Genomic DNA, 20,254 nt, shown 5'->3' on the forward strand with positions numbered 1-20,254 from the left:
TGTTCCATTCTTAGCTGGAGACAAGTAGGAGACTCTTTACTTTTGTTTGCTGATTCAGCCTTCTTGCCATTTCCCAGCCCTTTCACTGTCTTTGCTCAGACCTTGACAAGGTTACTGTCCTATGCCTATGGGCAAGTATCCAAAGAGAAAGATTGCTCTGAGAGAAGCCAGAGATTGAATGATTTAAGCAATGAGGAATCTCAACAGCTGCTGAGAGATTTATAGGTGCTTGCCTCTGGAAACCAGGTGCTCAAGGAGTTAGTGTCTCCTACTTACCAGCCATTGATTGCACTGAAGCCTTTCCTTTTTCTTAATTGGATTTGAAAGAGCAGGGGGGGGTGTCTCTTCAAGGTCCACCATATTCCTGCTGAGCAGAGAGCTCCTCAGTTCCTTCAGCCACCATTTGCTCTGATTTGGGGAGGAAACCATCATCTGGAGCCAGACACCCCACGCCATCCATCAGATTCCTCAGGTTGCGGAGGGTGGATTATGGCAAGGCCTAAAATCCTCAGAATCCTCCAGACAGCATGGATTCTGGGGAAATACTTCCAGGCTTTAACCTTATTGTCCCTTTCCTTTTTGAGCTGATAGCAAGGTTTTTATGAAGACAACCCTGGCACTGTTGTAGAAATGGGGGCTTATCACAAAGAGTGACATGAAACAGAAGGAGTAGTAGTTCCAGCAAACATGCCAAAACAGAACAGCTCCTTTGCCCCTGACAACAGAACCAGCCATCATCAAATGTGCTGCTTACGTGCTGCCAATGTGTCATCATCAATAACAACTATCATTGAAGGAGAAAGAAGTATGCAAACAAGGGCTGTACTGAGCCAGAAATATTTCCATATAAATGAGGGAGGGGATAAATACCCTCAACCCTTTCCAAGAGGCATCAACTACTGGATTACAAGTTTGTGCTCTTGAAAGTAGCCTAGTGACACGATTTCTTCCCAAGCTACAAAACAGAAAAGGAAGATCTCAGTTTCCATAGCAATTCCACAGTTGTTCAGTGCCCAGATGTAACACATGCCTTGAGTTATGGGACATAAAACACAGCTGCTCATCCATCACTGTTGATAGGAAAGGCAGAAATGGCAGCAGCAAGTCCTAGAGGAGAATAGATCATTGTACTACCTTTGCCATGATTGTCTATGCAGCAGTGCAAAGCTGAAAAACAAGGGGTTCATGATATATATATATATATATATATATATATATATATATATGAGAAAAAATAATGTCTGTCTGTCTGTCTGTCTGTCTGTCTCCAGCAAAGCTCCAAGACCACAAAACCTAAACACCTAACATTTGACATAGATACTTAGGGTGCCCTGGGGATATGCACATCAGGATGATTGATTTTTACAATCGGCCCTCCACATTCGTAGCTTTGACTTTTTGCAGACTTGATTATTTGTGGATTTGATTAATATGTTCTTTCTAAGAATTTCTAGGTCCTCAAACATTCAACCACTGGAGGACCTAGAGGTTTCCAGAGAAAACATTTGTCTAGACATTTGTAGATCCTCCAATGTAATTTATGGTCTGGACTTTGATCACAGAATTGCACTGGAGGGCCTATAGATTCCTAGAGAGGTATTTTCTCAGATTAAAAAAAGTGTTGGGTTTTTTTATTATTTGCAGATTTTTCACTTTCATGGGGGTCCTGTGCCCCTAACCTCAACAAATGTGGAGGGCCCACTATAACATAAAAGAGAGAGAGAATCTAGCAACACCTTTAAGACTAACTGATAAATTTTAGCATGAGTTTTCATTGATTCCAACCCACTTGTTCAGATGCACTTATGGGGTACAATACCCAAGCTATGGGTATTTATGGTGTAATTAATTTTAGTCATTTAACATCCGTCTATAATCTGCAGTACCACTCTCAAACACTAGGTGTTCCTAACCATCTGTCAGGGGGTAAATCCAGTGGAGCTGTTCATCTGTTATTAGATTTATTTAATTGCAGTGCTCATCTTTAATTCAAGCTTTTTATTGCCATTTTTAAAGCATGTTGTCATTTCATGTATCCTCTGCCCCTTCTCTTGATGTAATTCTATTGCTCCCTTCTTTTAAAGAATGCACTTTTTATCATATCCCAGAATTATACATTTTCAATCTTAGTTTAAAACAAACATGCAGAGCTGTACATAATTGACTAATACATCACAAAACATAATGACAGGGATTAAGAAATCCATTCAATTGGTCTCTCCCCCTACCAACATAAACCTGATTAGTTATTATTATTATTATTTTGCTCCTTATCAAATGATGTTATAATATATCTCTGCAATATTTCCTCATGTAGTGCTTGCAGTGGTAACCACATGAGAGATCAATACTTATTCTTTTTTAAAGAGATAAGATACTCAAGTATTCTATGTCAAGAGGAACAACACTGCACTTAGTTTTATCTGTTTGTGTCCTAAACTCTTCACTTATTACTGTTATCTTTTCTCAATAGGTTTTGGCTACTGAACATTTTCAGCACAGACACATTTTTAATGACAACTTTCCTTCCCCACTTTCAAAAAAAGATGGCAACCTCTGAGAAGTCTTAGGCAGAGATATTTTCCATCTTAATCTTTTCCACGTAATCATTTAAACCAGAGATGCTCAGGACTGCAGTTGGTGACTTTCTGAAGGTGAAGCTCTCAGCTACCAGAACCTGGCAAAGGTTTTTTGGAGTGGGGAGGCTACAAATCCAAGAATCCTCTAAGACTCTGAAAGTTATGATCCAAAAAACCCCCAGCTTTCCTAAGCCCTGTGAGCTACATAGTGCCAAAGGAAAGGCCACAAAATTGGCATGCCAAAGGGGAAAAAAATGAAAATATCTATACATATTTGTTAATGAAATCTCATGCTACCAACTTCTATCTTTCAGTTAGTCTCAAAGATGCTGCTAGATCCCTGTACATACTGATTTTCCAGACTAACACAAGCTATGTCTTTGAATAGAAAATATCAATACAGTTTGCAAGATGTAAGTGTTTTTCTTCATGTGAAACAATCAGGTGTTTTTGTCACAGAAAAAACAGACCTCTACTCCTTTGTATTTGCAAGATGGCAGAAAGAGAAGATTCTTCCCCAAACTTTGAATCCTGAAGAAAGCATGAAAATATCTGTATTTTAAAATGCAGAATATCTATGCATTTTCTAAGACACCTACCTTTTTTTCTTTGGATCAAAGATTCAGCGCTTTCATGTCAAAGAAAGTGAAACTTCTATTTCAACACCTTTGCAAGAAAGCAGTGAAAGAGTCTTTGGCAAAAAAGAGAAATGGCAATGAAGCATCCTCGCTTCTGTGTTTTCGTTTTGGAGGTCTGCACATGATGGAGCAGGAGCCCCAAAGCAAAAACACTTCAGTATTTTGGATAACAAACAGCCTGAGCATCATATATTGGCTTGTCCGTGGTTCTTTCTATCACTTGGGGTTTGTCTATTGCTTTTATGGAGGAGTGAGAACAAAATCTTATTACCCAGGCAGGAATTTGTTTCTGAGATCACATTTAGTTCCCATCTTGTCTTTTTCTTTTCTTTTTTTTCCAAATGAAAGATCGGCCCCCATTTTATCCCTACCGCAGGCAATCAGATGTAACAGCTTCCAAAGGAGATCTCTGTAGTTAGGAGTGGCTCTAGAGTTTTTTTGGAAGCGGGGGGGGGGGGGGGGGCTGGCAGGTTTACCTAAAGTAAGCAGCAGCTTCTTAAACAGTAGAGGTTATAGACATCATCTGGGCCTGGCCATCATTTTAATTTCCCACCTTACCCTGCAAAGATGCTAGTATAGGAGTGTAATCCTCATGGACTAATTGACTTAGCCAACTGAATAAGTGACCCTAAAAGGAACTGTGCTTATAAACCTTTAGCTTAAAGCCACAATGGATAACCATGGATAGTCTGGGGGCCATCTCTGGCTTACTTTTTACTGCCATTCTGAATCTCCTATGGGTGCAGTCTTCCCATATTTTTCACAGCCAGAAGTGACCAGGAGGAGTGGCGGCTGGTGGTTTCCAATTCACAGGAGGGAGGGTTGAATATGCCCAAGTCAAACTTTTAAAGGTTCTTTCCAAGGTGAAATACATAACTTTTCAGTGCTAGATCAGTTGTTTTTAATTTGTAGTTGAACAGTAGAATAGGCATGGTGGGCACTAGGGTTTTCTCCCTAGAAGAAAGGGGGTGGCAACCTGAAAAAGTATGGGGACCATTAAACTATAAGTAATTTCTCTGTTTCTAAAAAAAATCTTTTTTAAAAACTCTTTTTAATGTGCAGGGGAACAAACACCTTTTCAACACAGAGTACTACCCTGTGGATGGAGGATTCTCCATCTTTTCAACCTTATTCCCCCCCCCTTTTTTTTTTTTTTTTTAGATTGAGAGTCCAGAAGGGCCCCACATGCATGCTTTCAGGGGCTGCATGCAGTCCATAGGCCACAAAATCCCAACTCCTGATGGTGAGAATTGAAAAGGAATTGGAGAGCAGGAATTTAGGTCCCTGCCACCTAGATTTAGGTAATGGAGGTAATGATACCTCTATTGTTCCAATATCAAAATTGATTGATACTATCCTCCCCATCCTCCCCTCACCTCTTGCACTAACCTGCCCGAAATTTTAGTGTATTCCTATTGGACAGTTTATAATTTGGATGTTTCATCTCTTTTCATGGGTTGATCACAGTTTTTATGACTGGGGGAGGGTTGGGGTTTTTAAATTGTAATTTTTAATTGTTTGATGTTTTAATTATACGGTTGGAATCTGCTTTGATTCCTTTGTGAAAAGCAGAATACAAAAAATGTCATTGTTGTTGTTGTTGCTAAATGACACATGCATCTTAAGAGGCCGGAAGCTGTGTCAAAGCTCTGCTCCAGTCCTTAGCATTTAAATAGCATACCTCCAAAGTGACCTGAAATAGCTTTATTATGGCCTGTCTGTTTGGGCCCTGTGTTAAAAAGACTTTGTTGATGTTGTTGTGTGCCTTCACTTATGGCGACCCTGTCGTGAACCTATCATGGGGTTTTCTGGGCAAGATTTCTTCAGAGGTTAACCCCTGAGGCTGTCAGCATATGACTTGCCCAAGGGCACCCAGTGGATTTCATGGCTAAAGCAGTGAATCGAACCCTGTTCATCAGAGATGTAGTCCATTACTCAAACCACAGTTCACCACAAGCATTCTGACCAGTGTTACAGACTTCTGCAAAATCTGTCCTCCTGGTAGAACTGACAAGTGTGTTCCAAAAAGCTCTGCAAGTTATGAATGATAATTCAAGATGCGATATAGAAGAAGATTGGGAATGCGTTCGAAAATATGGAGAAAAATAGGAATAAACTTGATATAAGGATTTATATTGCTAGATAAAAGATTATGAGCATTAATACATAAGAAATTTTCTTTATGATACCGAGGGAAAAAGGATATTACAAGAAAGTTAATTATTATAGCATATACACAGTAAGGATATTTTGACTATAAGAATTTGTAAATAAAGTAGAGACTTTTCTTATAGAAGAATTACTTGGAAGATACACTGTATATTGTATTTAAATAAATGACATCAGAAGTCAAGGAAGTCAATGTAATAGATGATAAATAATTTTTTGAGATGGAAAGAATTTTATATGTTGTATTTGTTTAATGTGAGTAGATACATGTGTGTTAGTGTGTTTATTCATTATTTTGTAAATGTATGTTGCTTGTTTAACTACAGCAGCTCAAATTTTGTGTGCTAATACATTGAAGGCAAAGGAGTGTCCAGACATTAAAAAATGGTTATATAAACTGATAGATAGATTATGTGGAAATAGACAAGCTTACATATATATTGATAGGGAAGTCATGGGAGAAATATAAAAGGAATTGGGAACCTTTAATAACTTTTTTACCAGAGGAATGGGAGGAGAAAATTGATATATAGTTATTATAAAGAACATATTATTACTGCTAAAAAAAAAAGTTTTGCTTTATTCTGTCAGTTGAAGTACAGAGAAAAAGTTTATTTTCATTCACGAGTGAAAAACTGATGTAGGCAGTAAAAAACTAAGCCAGGATGTCAATTTGTGTTCAATTGTTATTTTAGTCATTTAGTAAGTTAGGACTATGTGTTGTCTTGAGTTATGTATTGTTCTATGTTATGTGATGTTAAGTGTATTGTTATTAAGTATATTACGAATTATGTAGTATTATGTATTATGTTTCTACATAATGTGTATTAGATTGTAATATGGTCTAGGGTTTTATTTAAAGGTACTGTATTACTAAAATAAATTAAAAAAATAAATTCAAAAAGCTCTGCAAACGTAACCCCTCACTTAATTCTACCACCCAAAGTAGCTTCCTATGTTGTTATGGAGGCATTTCAAGCCATTTGAAAAATGAAAATGAAAAAAGAAAAATGAAGGTGGCCATATGGATTGAAAGGTTTGGAGCGGAATCTTGCTGTTCTGTATGGATGGCATTCAACCCCAGGGCCATTTCCAGGGTTCCTGAATGCTGGGTTTATTTTTAATAAATTATCTGACAGCTTGGAAGGCCCCACAAAAACAATTACCCTTCTGAATAAGGCACAGAGGGCCCTGCATTTTACAAAATGTAAAACAGGACCCAGTTTGATGTGGTCTACGCTGGGTGTCTAAGGTGGGAAAATGGCCCCCCAAAAGCTTGCCCACCTCTGCTCTAACTAAACGGAAGGGAGTTTACATATAGGTTCAGCCCCACACTCCCCACGCCAGCCTCTCAAAATCTTAAAAGAGATTCCAGTGAACTTGCCAGATGACAGAAGCACTTCAGTTTGCTGGTCTGAATAGGAGGGAAAGGTGCTAACATCATGCTGAATGAAGAATTTGGGAGTCATAGTCCAAAAACAGTCCCAAAAAAGGTTCCGGAGAAAAATGGTCCTGGATACTAAGGGCCCATTTCTTCTCTGCCTGCCTGACCTTCACCTCCAAATAAGCCAGGGTTTGTACTTCCAATGAAAAGATGGCAGTAACAGTATGATTCCTTTCTAGTTCCAGGTAAAACACTTGCAATAAAAAAAGCAAACAATCAGGACTGTAATGCAGAGAGGATCTTCTACTCTGGCCAAAGCAGATGAAATGTTTTGGAAGAGAGGGGGGTAAGCAGGAGCAACAAAGGGATGGAAGGTACATTTTAGGCTTTGGACCTCCCTTTCAGACACCGGCTGGGGAGGCTGGACTGGCTCCTTCTTTCCTACCCTTTCAACAGCAGGTGAAGACCCTTTTATTTCAACAAGCTTTTAAGAACTCAATGCTTTTACAAGCAAAGGGTTTTTTTGTTACATACTGTACTTCTTTCATCCTTAATACTTTTAGTTCTATAGGCAATTTACTGTTATTTTAAGCATAGGCCAAGATCCTACAACCTGCCCGCCTACTGTTAATCATGTAGTTTCATGGTGATTGCATTACAGCACTCTCCTGCTGAATGGTGCCAATATGCCTTAATGTCTCATTGTGCAGTTCTGTTTTCAAAATCCTCCTCCTCTTTTTCTTCATCGTTATCATCACCTCAAAGTGTATCAGGCTTATCTAGGAGAATATAGCCTTTGAGATAGTCTGGAACCAAATTGTAACAATACAGCACTAAAAAGATATTTAGGTTGTCATAACAAATATATAGGTAACACTGGTTAAACATGTACAGGTGTGTGTGTGTGTGTTGTTAAGGGTTGGATTTACCACTGCTTTTCCATAACTTAAAATGTAAGAAAGTAACTGAAGGATCATCTTTGTATATACTGTGTTAGCTACACTTTAAACTTTCCCTATCTTATATCCAAGCTGGCTATAACTGATAGAAATAGAAATAAATGAAGCACAGACAATAAACCAATGATGTTCTTCAAACTCACTCATGAACTGTTTGTGGGGTGAGGAGGGACATATTTCCAGTCCACATTTTGAATTAAAAGTGAACTTTTAAGTACGTGAGATAGATAAATCTCACTGAATATTTTATTCACTTTACAGATTTTTATACACTGTACAGACTTGCCTGCTTTAAATTTACCTGCTTTGCTCAGCTATTAGTTCCAAAGCATAACATCAAATCAATGCACATTTGCTGCCTCCACTCTCCTGGGGCCCTTTCACACTATACATGTATAGCACTCTCTTCCATTTTCACTGCCATGGCTCCATCCTGTGGATTTGCAGTTTAGGGAGGGGAAATTCATAGAAGAATCTAGTGCCTTGCCAGGCTACAAATCCCAGGATTCATAGAATCATAGAATTGGAAGAGACCAAAAGTGCCATCCAGTCCAACCCACTTCCATGCAGGAAGATACAATATACAATTCCATAGGAGGCAGCCATAGCAGTTAAAGTGAAATCACAGTACTCAAATTGTCTATGGTAAAAGAGCCCAGTCTCCTAAAAAATGATGATCCTCCTTTGTCAACCAATTACACTTAAGCCTTCTTCTCCCCACCCCATATTTTTAGCTTTCAGGACTGAACTCAAACCAATGGAGGAAGAAATCCATTTTTCAGCTGAAAACTTAGCCAACAGTTCAAAGAAAGCTAAAAATGATTCACACATCACACCACATGAGAAAAGTATGTGTGAAGGAATAGTACAGTCATGCCAGCTAGCCCCACCTTTGGTGACAATTTGTGCCAGCTGTGTGTTTGACAACCATGTACAACCATGTTATGCATGAAAATTTTGTTCAGTATAATTATGCAGCAACACACATTTATTGGGATAATATATAATAATATATGTACAGACAAGGACAGTTATACTTCACATTTTGTTCTCCAAAATTTGTGATACATTCCTTAGCAAACACACACACACACACACATCAAATATGTACAAAAATGCATGTTTTAAGCTTGACATATATACCAATATGTGTATTTAGGAGCTAAATGCATACAAAAATACACACTTTAGGGCAAGATGCATGCAAAATCTGTACTTTAAGTAAAATAGTCGTCAAAATACATTTAAAGGGGAAAATATTAAATCAAATTAATGTAACTCTTCTGCCATTTTTATTAAAATTGAAAAACAGTACAGAAGTAGTATGTTACAGATTAATGAATGGACACATGTGAAATTGTTTTAATTTGAAATGTACCAAAATGAAACTCATCTGTTCATCTCTAACTGAATGCATGCCATTAGACATGCATAGGGTTCCATCTCACTTAAAGTAGTCCTATGCAAATGCATCCATATCCATGATGGGTCCTTCAAACAGATGTCAAACATGTGGCTGGAAAGAAATAAGTCTGTGAGAATGGAGCTAATCAACACAAACCCCTTCATCAAACTTCATCACATCTGTGAAGGGAGTTGTGTGACACCCATCGCCTTGTTCTTCTTAGTTTTGGAAAATGTCCAGGAAAGAAACTTGAAAGTATAAGAATAGATTAAGTATGACTTTCAAATACAGCCCTAACACTGATGTAAAATGATTCAGCACTCTTCACGATCCAAATCTGAAGATCACTTTGGAAAGGGATGGAGATAATGTTTTATATGAAGATAATTTCACCATTTTGAAACACCTGATTGCTTGTGGCATTTCAAGATACTATAGGAGGAGGAGGGGAAGGGAGAAAATTACAACCATTTATTGTAGAAATTGGTGTTCCAGCATGGTATTATTCTTCCTTGGAGGCAGCATAAAATATGGGGAAAGTATTCATCATGAAGCAAGCTTTTTCAAAACATGATTTCATGTGTAAGCAAGGGGTATAGGGAATGTGTACCTTATTTTAAAAGAAAATCTCCATGGTGTTCCTTAAGTCAATGCCACTGAAGCAATAAGCAGAGGAAATGCAGGCCCTAGGGAGTTCAGGGGATGTTAGTATGGCTTCTCTAACCACAACCACAAGCAAAGCGATCCACCACTAATACAAACCTTATGGAAAATGTACATAGATATTTGCCAGCAATGAGAAAGACCATATAGATCAGGAGAAAGTAAATCTACAGTGCTATATAAGTAAACTATAATAATAATAACTTTAGGCCTTGGGGCCAAGTCCAGCACTCTTGAGTCTCCAATACAGCCACCTAAGCCTATCCAGATGGCCCATACTCCTTTTGCATGACACCATGATTTGGGGTGTTCCTAGATTTTGTGTACCCTTTCCCCATTTCAGTGGTTGAAATGCTTTTTCTAAAGCTTGGGTACTCGCACCATGAAACAGAAGTTAAAATATGGCAGTACTTTTTCTCTTACACTTTTACCCTTGTACCTGCCCAGCCTTGTAACGCAGACTTTGAGACCATCTCTGAAACAATTTAGTCCTTCGGCTGAAAGAGGTTCCCTCCCATAAATACAGAATTTACAGTCCACATAAAGCAAAGGTGGAAATCATGAAGATCTCCAGATGTTGCTGGTTCAGCAGGTCTATCAGCACAGCTGAGTGTGAGGAATAATAGGAGCTGCAGTCCAGCTAGATCTGGTGAGCCACATGATTCCCAAGCTACTGTAAATCTTTTCATTGAATGAGAAGATCACTATGGTCTTTTTACAAAAATTTCTGTTCACTGTCATATTATATTATTTCCCAAATTCTATTCTGCACCATCAATCAAGCACCATCCCAATGCATGTAGGCCATCTACACCACCAGTAAACAGTTCACAGCATACCCGCCTTTTCTCAATGATATCTTGCTCTTACGGGCTGTCATCTGTTGTTTATAGCATTTATTCCAAGCTGCTAAGATACCACATCAATAGACTTGTTATAAGGGCTGCTTGAGGGGGGAAACCTAATCAAACTTGATTTGGGCACAGCAATAGCAAAGGTCTTATGCTATTGTGCCACCATGAAACTATGAGAAAAGATGTTTCCTGACTCTGACATGCAATGCCCTTCTCTCCTCTTCCTCAAGTGCCACAGGGAGAAAAGGAATGACTACTGTCAGTTGCATATCTTAAGGCAACTGTTTCTCTGTCACATAGAATTGCTTCAGAGAGTTTTCAATGCACATTGGCTATAATGATGATCAGCCAGCCTTCTGGTGGTCTTCTGAGTCCTGCCCTGGGCAAAGCGATGGGATAAAAAGGGTTTGCATGGAGGTAAGCAAGACAGTACATGAGTCTTGAAAAGAGAGATTCTGGGTGAGGTTCCCTATCTAGCAGACCTTGGGAAAGTAACTTTTTGGACTACATTTCCCAAAATCTCCCCATCCATTAGGATCAATGGTAACACTGGCTATAAGATTTTGGATTTTGTAGCCCAAAAAACCTTTTCAGGCTCTTCGTGAACACAAGTCGATACACACTAAAAGTCCTCATGGGAACACTCCCTAGTATCTACCAAAAAGCCAAAAGAGAAATGCATATTCAAACTATGAGAATCTGTAACGTCTGCTGAGTTACTAAGAATCACTGGAACCATTTGTCTGTGATTTTGATGCATACAAGACTATTAGAATGACTACACCAACAAGTCTCCCCCAAAACAGTGAACTCCTAGCAACTTCAGTGCATTATTGTTCATGTGAACAGGCCCAAATTTTACATCAAAATGTGAATTCAGCTAGAAATTCTGCAGTAGCATCACAAATACAACTGTTAATACGGTAAAGGTTTGACTGAATCCAAAATGACATTGCATGCTCTGTTTATGATCTCCAAATATAATTAAATAGCAGCAGTCAAAAAATTGTTATGTTGTGTCACCAATAGGATCTTTTCTGGTGTTTCCTACATACACAAGAAATTAACAGAGCTGTCCAGGGTAGCAAGAAGACTGACTCTCCTTTTTCAACCTACTGAAGATCTAAAACAACTGTCTGTTGGCTGCCTACAACACTGAAAAAAAGAAGGAGACACAGAACTTACGCAAGGCATGCCATTCATCCTGACGGATTGTCTTAGTAATATTGTAGGTAAGATTCTTGGGAATTGTTGCTGAGGAGTAGTGGTACTTGATGTACGAACACTGGTCAATCACTCCTGCGATAGGCAAAAAGAATACATTAAAAACAATGTTATTTATGCAAGAATAGAGCACCTTAATTTAAGCCATATTTCATAAATATATTTTAAGGAGACACAGAATGTGGAAAGCAGGCTGAAGCAAATACAGGTTGAGTCTTCCTTATCTAAAATGCTTGGGACCAGAATTGTTTTGGATTTTGGATTATTTAGATTTGCATATACATAATTAGATATCTTGGAGATGGAACCCAATTCTAAACATGAAATTCATTTATGTTTCATATACACCTTATATACTTACTCTGAAGGTGATTTTATACCCAATATTTTTTAATAATTGTGCTCATGAAACAAAGTTAGTATACACTGCACCATCAGAAAACTCAAGGTTTGACTATCTCAGCCACCCAGGTATAGTATAGTGTCTAGATCAAACAAACTAATAGTGCCATTCTATTCTGCCTTGGTCAGGCCTCACCTGGAATACTATGTCCAGTTCTGGCCACAACAGTTCAAAAAGGATGTGGAGAAACTGGAGCGTGTCCAAAGGAGGGCGACTAAAATGGTGAAAGGTCTGGAAACCATGCCCTATGAAGAATGCCTTAGGGAGCTGGGGATGTTCAGCCTGGAGAAGAGAAGGTTAAGAGGTGATATGATAGCCCTGTTTAAATATTTGAAGGGATGTCATATTGAGGAGGGAGCAAATTTGTTTTCTGCTGCTCCAGAGACTAGGTCCCGGAGAAATGGATGCAAGTTACAGGAAAGGAGATTCCACCTCAACATTAGGAGGAACTTCCTGACAGTAAGGGCTGTTCGACAGTGGAACAAACTCCCTCGGAGTGTAGTGGAGTTTCCTTCCTTGGAGGTCTTTAAGCAGAGGCTGGATGGCCATCTGTCAGGGATGCTTTGATTGAGATTTCCTGCATGGCAGGGGGTTGGACTGAATGGGCCTTGTGGTCTCTTCCAACTCTATTATTCTTTGATTCTATGACAATTTTGGATTTTAAAGTATTTAGTATTTTGGAGTTCCAGATAAGGGGTACTCATTTGGTACATGCAAACCACTAGTAGGCATACCCAATTAGATGCTAAGGTTGAGAGGCAAAGACATAGTAATTTTAAAAAGGGGCATTATTACACAAAATTTGACAACCCATTAGTCTTCATTTATGTGCCACTTAAACTGTACTAACATCCAAAATGTAGAGATTAACAGGTCACAGGCTTTTAGGGAGTTCATATAGCATCAGTTCTCCCCTTGGGATAGTAGTAGGCTGGGAAGTTCCCATATAAGACAACAGTCTTATAACATGTACAATGGTATGCAAATGATGGGATGCAAATGAAGAAAACTCACATCTGTGCTACTCAGTAGGTATACATTCTGTTTCCAACATAATTAAATGTTTTCTGCCTTTTGCCTTTATCAAATGAACTTTTTAGCCATATTAGTCCCAACTGTCACTTGGCATGAAAACACTACAAAATCAGAGGGTGAACAAAGCATTATGCAACCAAATTGCTAGATGCTACAACATAGGCGGGTTAGCATCTTCCCAAGTTACCGGAGGTGTTCATTGTTTGCTTTCCTTGTGTGCTCCTAACATTCTGCCTTTGATAGCAATTAGATTAGACACAGCCAAATATTATAGGGGAGAAAGCAAAATATTTACATATGTACCCGTCTGCCCTGACAGCGTGATGGGCTCCGGCATGTGCCTTCACCATCTGGACTCCAAATGCACACCCAAAACAAAAGTTTTCAACTAAAAACTGCAGATGCAAAAAGCCATTATGATCTCTTTTGTTAAATTCCTTTTCCACCCACTACGCAATGAACTATTTAATATTGTTATAACAGGGTAAATGTGAAATCAAACTTTTCACCTCCCAGCCTGCCAATTAGCTTTGTTATATTTACAGTATAGAGACCTGGGCAGACATTTGTAGGATGCTTGTTTGGTATTCATACCAGTTGAGAAGAAGTTATTCTCTAGAAAGGCAGCAAAGAATACAAATCCATAGCTACAAGAATGAAGATAAAAAGAAAGCAAAAGGCAAAGCGATCCCAAAAGGTCTATGGAGGAAATGTACAATCAGCATCATACAAGTATCTACAGAAAAGAAATCCTGATTGATTGAAACTATATTTCACCTTTTCACTGAACAACTGAAGGTGTCCTACATAGTTCCACCTCAGCATTAGGAAGAATGGAGGAGCAAACATTGAAAACCACTGTACTAGACAATTTCAGATTGGCAGGAATCACACAATTCCCAAGCCTAATTCATTGAATTCAGTTCAAGCTAGGGTGGGAAAAGGGGCTGGGAGAACATTTGTGCTAGCTAGAGGGATGGATTGATCTTTTAATCTTGTTTTCTCCCTACTTCTCATTTTTGCAGCATTAATGAAACAGGACGGAACATTTGCACTAAGCTTTGGAGGCAGGGAGAAACAAGTTGAGGTCAAAGATCCTTTACATTTATAGCAGGGATGGAAAACTTCTGGACAACACCAACTAAATGCCACCCATGGAGGTTTCTCATCCAACCTCCAAGCTTCTTCTGCTCTTATTTTTATTCATGGATTAGAGAGAAGAGGATTTACAGTACAGGAAATTATTGCATGTAACTGAACTGCATTTTGCAGCTAGAAAGCTTTTGGAACAGGGGCTTACTCTGTAGTAGACATGTATCGAACTATGTTTTGTATGCATGGAATGTAATCTCCAAAACCTTTTATAATTTGGAATTTGTCCTTTGTCCTGAAAATGGTTATATAAAATGTCAATTATAGTAAAGTCACTAAGTATGATGCTGGGTGCTGGATTGTGGGTGTTGGATTGTGCTGTCACTGCACAACAGAGAAGGTATAACATAAGCAATGACCTCAGAGGGGCTGGTTGTGTACAAAATGTTTGTACAGAGGATTTGAAATTGGCATACATCGTATAAACCAGGACAGGCTCCATGTCTTCCAAGCAGTCATGCTGTGTATGCAAGTAATCCATCATTAGGTCACAGCAAATGGTAAAGCACTCTGCCCAAATCATGACAACCACAGAAACAGAGGAAACCACAGATTTAACCCTGTCTATTTGAAGAGTGTGTTCACCTCACAGGATGTTGCTTTGATCAGTACACAGGCACTCTAAGCAGTGATTCAGTAATAAAGTGAATATTTTTATAGTGAAAAACTATGTGTCACAGTGTCAGACTAAGATGTGGGAGACCTAGGTTCAAATCCTCGTTCAACTATGGTAGTGACCATAATTCTGTCACTACCTCACAGGCTAATTTACCTCACAGGATCTTTGCAAGGACAAAGGGGTGGAGAATCATGGAAGCATATAAGCATAGAGTTGAAAGGGCCATAATGTCCAGCTCTCTGCCATGCAGGAATACACAATCAAAGCACCCTCTGCAGATGGCCATCCAGCCTCTGTTTAAAAACTTCCAAAGAAAGAGACTCTACCACACTCCAAGGGAGCATGTTCCATTGGCAAACAGCTTTTACTGTCAGGAAGGCATTGGAAGAAACAATGATAAGGGTAAAAGTAGTTCAGCAACAGGCTGCCCTACATGGTGACAGGCTCTTCTTCACTGGAGGTATTTAAGCTTTGGACAGCCCTTTCTTTGAGATGCTAAAGCTGTATTCTCTATTGTAGATTCTACATTTTAAGCAAGCAATAGCCAAAATCTCCAATAGTTTTAGAATTCTATGAAATACAAATCCTTATGGCAAAATTTATTTTCTCCTACAGTCAACTTTCCATTATTTCCTCATTATTTTCCCCCTTCCACTCTTAACCTCCCAAATATCACACAATAGAAATAAAAATGAAATTGAAATGCTTTCAATTCACTTTGTATACATGGAATTATTCATGTGGGTTCATGAAGCTTCATGTTGCTGCCACAGTCATCTCCAAGCAGTATTCTCTTTCATGTCTTCAGATGAATCTTTTCAGAGCAGATAATTAATAGCAGATGCTATTCTTTCTTCTGGCTTTGATTTTTACAAATGCACTATTTGAGCTGATTTGCTAAATATTTAAAATATCAACAAATTTCAGCCTGAAGCTTGTTTGGAAGATGTGTTGTCATATTTTGTGATCTCTCCTGTACTTATTTCAATAAGAAATTCCACTACAATCTCTCATACTTTTGTTTCACCTCTTTAAGTGCCCAGTTCAGAACCGAAACACACAATGAGACACATCCCCAGATCTGAAAGCACTCTAAGGACATTATAGTTTTTTAAGGCATGAGGAGATAGGTGGCCATTTACAAAGACTGCCTTAAATGGATGAGTCAGAAGTCTGTCTAGCTCAACAACAAGATGGCACCATTTGAGGCCAAGATCGGGGCTCGGAATTGTTTCTCTTGGTCCTTGGGACTTCCTATGATTCTTGTTTCTCCCCATCAACTCCTGCTAACTCCCAATTAAACATTTTTTTAAAAAAAATCAGCTGGAAAATGCTAAATTTTGCTATAAAAAAAGAAGAGAGACTCCACATCCCCGAAACAGCAGAAAATCATCCCCTGGTTTTGTAGAAATATCTTATGGTTCCCAGAACATCATTTCCAGTTAATTGAAATGATCAGAAGGAATAAAAAAAAAAATCACCTACTACCCTTCAACTCTAGTCAGGATCTACCCACCAGATCTAAGATCGTCTCTCATTGTTTTTCTTCTCCAGACCCACTTTGGAACCTGAGGCAAATGCTGGGATACACTGATGGGAACTGTAGTCCAACATCTCAGCTAGGTGCCAGGTTGTGGAAGCTTGCACTACACAGAAAGTTCTTACTTTGTGCTAGTGCAAAGATATTTTGAGTATAAAATAATTAATCTGATTACTGTATTAGCTTGAAAATGGAACCTTGGCAAATCTCTCCCTTGAAATAAAGAATATACTGTAACATTTTGCCTCTAGACACTAGCTTTCCCTTACTACAGCCTAGAAAATTTACTTCTTTTATTTTTTTTACAAGCCTCATAATCTCTCATTTGCATGCTAGCTGGGGGATTTTGGAAACTGTAGCCCCTCTCCTCCCAATATCTTTCCCAAACAGTTTACCTTCCCAAATCTAATATCAGGTTCTAATCACATCCTGGGGTATAGAGTACAAAGTCTCTGGGTGTTGAAAAAGATGGTTTTATTCTTACAATTAGCAGTATGACAAAATAATCTTTTTCAATCTCCTGAGACTTTATCTCTCCTCTACTTGCCTTCTATTGAGTGTTACCATTCTCTTTGCTTTTTCTAATCACATCCTAATATAACCACAAGCACCAACCATCAAACTAAATCAGCAACTTCAACATAAGAGTTAAATTTTAACATGCGGATTACAGACTAATGTTGCACCAGATGCACACAGCTGGATAAATATAGCAGCTGGTGGGAAGGATAAATACTCCAATTCTGAAGGCACCCAAGCACTGAATTATCACTGGAGAATGATGAGCTCACTGTTTCTTTTCCACAGCCAAAGGAAAAAGGCCTGCAGAACAGTCACAGACCCAAAGGATAGTTATGAAACACAAATGTAGCCTGCCTCTATGAGGTCTCCAGCCCAAAAGAAAGTGACAGGGCGGAGTTTACAAGCAGAGGCATTTGCTCCTTCTCCCTCTGGTGTCTGCTGCCATGGGCAATGCAGTTTATAAGGCTGAAAAGCCTTTATGCCTGTTTGTTTGGAGACAGAAATTAAATGATCAGAGTCACCGAGGTAACGATTCCGTGATGATCCAAAAGCCTGTTGAATGAGGCAGCTATCTGTCAATTATAATATAATATAATACAGTATCATATTGTAATGTAGTTATTTTATATCAATATGTAGATATAGATATATAGAGGCAAAGCAAAGGCCAAGACCTTTTTATTTTGACAGACATTTGGCCTTTAGCTGGTTGTTGTAGAAGGGTTTTTCATGGTGAATTAGGTCCCCCCTACCTTTTTACAATTTAAAATGTTTTTAAATCCATGTTTGGTTTTAATATAACTTGTTTCATTGTTCTTTATTTTTTCTTCAGCATTCTGCATGATTGGTTTTTATTTGTATTCTGTTTTAATTCATGTTGTCAGGCAACCCAAGTCCTGCATTGGGTAAAAAGTAGGATATACATTAATTGATAACAGATATATAGGTACATTAGATACCCTTTACATATGCCTGCATACAAAGATAATAATGTATATCCTGTTTATATAGTATTACAGTGGCTTTACTCAACAAACAAATCCAGAAGCAGTTCCTATTGACTTCAGTACTGGAGAGAAAGGTGGCATAACAATGAAATAAATAAATAAATTTTGATCACCCTCCTCTGGACATGCTCCAGCTTGTCAACAACCTTTTTGAACTGTGGTACCCAGGACTAAACACAGTATTCCTTTTTTTTTTTTTTTTTTTTTGAGAATATCTTTATTGATTTTTAGAACGTACAATATCACTTTCAAAGTGTGACCACAACAAATAAACAAATTCTTTATACACTGTTTCTTTGGTGATGTCTTCTTCCATTATTTACCTCCTCTCTTCTTAAAAGAATAAACAATCCTGGAGTTGCTTTTCTGATTTTCACTGATTCTTGCCTATAGAAAATACACAATTTAAACCAATACCAAATAAGTAAACCCAGCCTGTATAAAGACACAAAAAGTCCAATAAGAAAACACTAACTGAAATTGTATATTGCTTTTTTTTCCTTCACAGATATCAGACCACCTAACCGTGTTTAAATCTTAGAGATCCCTTATCTTTGTTCACAATTCCATGAAGCCTTATTTTTACATTTAAATAGTCCAATTTAACAGATTTGTGTCTAAATCCCACCTTGCTTGCAGGAATACCATCACTTGTGTCCATTCCTTGTCCATTTTTTCTTTCCTTTTATTATCCAACTTATATGAAAGCAAGTCCATTTGCCTAATATTCATTAATTTACCTAGCCATTCCTCAATTTGTATCTTACTTTCGTCTTTCCAATGTTTAGCTACTACTGTTCTCGCCAGTGTAACCATATACAGTAAAATTTTCCACACCCTTCTTTCATCCTCCGTATTTAAAAAATAAGTCATATTCAAAAGATACATTTCTGGTTTTTTCTTAAAACTAATTCCTAATATTTTTTGTATCACATCATGCACTTCATTCCAGTATTCCTTAATTTTCCCACATTTCCACCACATATGAACAGTCGTACCTTTCTCTTTATGGCATCTCCAGCAGCTATCCGACTCTTTATTAAACATCTTCTTGAGTCTGGCTGGGGTGTAATACCACCTGTTACTAACTTTCAAGAAATTCTCTTTTAAATTCTGGCTACAGGTAAACGATTTTGTTCTCTTCCAAGCTAATTCCCAAGCGTCCAGTGGTATTCCTCTACCAAAATCCTTCGCCCACTCTACCATAAATTGTTTGATTGGTTCTTTTTCATACTCCAGTTCTCTGAATAGGTTATAATATTTAGAAATCTTCCCGCTACTGTCATCAAAGATTATTTTGTCTAACTCCGTCGGCTTTAGTTCAAAACCTGGATTTTTACTATCTTCTAGAAATCTTTTCTTTATCTGATAGTATGTATACCAGTTTACATTTATACCCTCATCTATCATTTCCTCTCTAGTTTTTATTCGCAGGTTTTTAGTTTGCGTGGTTTTTATTAACTCCTCATATCTTATCCATTCTGTTCCTACATCCCACCTAGTCGCATACGCTTCTTGCGTAGACACCCAGCCAGGAATCCTGAGAAGGACTAGACACAGTATTCCAGGCGAGACCTGACCAAAGCAGATACAGTGGCACTATTACTTCCCTTGCTCTAGACACTATACTTCTATTGATACAGCCAAGAATTGCATTAGCTTTTTCAGCGGCCGCATCACACTGTTGACTCATGTTCAAACTGTGGTCTACTAGGACCTAGGACTCCTAGGCGGGTTACAGACCGCCAAAAAGCGGCACTCTGCCGCCGGTTGCTGCGTCCAGGAACCGCAGCAGCCAAACCATGCAGTTCCTGGACGCAGCGAAGAAGCCAAAATGGTGCTTCTTCTTGCGCCCTGGATGGGACGCCACGAGGCGCTACTTGCACACTCATGGCATCACATCCGGGGCGCGACGTATGGACGCTATGCGTCTGATACATCAAAATGGCGGTTCCCGTGTGTATAGGACACCGCCATTATTATGCCCCCGTCATGTGCTAGAGGTGAGGCCGGTATGGACGCTAGGTCCTCGGCCAACCCCTAGCACGTGACGGGGGCGCCGCAAAGGCCCGTTTGTAACGGGCCCTAGATATCCTTTCAC

General features: G+C 38.7%; 1 protein-coding gene across 2 annotated transcripts in view; it reads right to left on the minus strand.

The window, feature by feature from the left end:
* The window catches only part of TMEM178B (transmembrane protein 178B), a 367,738-nt gene that overhangs the window by 270,640 nt on the left and 76,844 nt on the right, over positions 1 to 20,254 (minus strand). For both annotated transcript variants that reach the window (XR_006104266.1, XM_042470422.1), the window contains exon 2: positions 11,837 to 11,950. Coding sequence is in view for 1 of the 2 variants with exons in the window: in XM_042470422.1 (XP_042326356.1) it covers positions 11,837 to 11,950 (114 nt within the window). In the remaining variant the exon portion in view is untranslated. The remainder of the gene's footprint in view (positions 1 to 11,836; positions 11,951 to 20,254) is intronic.

This window comes from Sceloporus undulatus, chromosome 5 (genome assembly GCF_019175285.1).
Source record: "Sceloporus undulatus isolate JIND9_A2432 ecotype Alabama chromosome 5, SceUnd_v1.1, whole genome shotgun sequence".
NCBI classification, from domain to species: Eukaryota; Metazoa; Chordata; class Lepidosauria; order Squamata; family Phrynosomatidae; genus Sceloporus; species Sceloporus undulatus.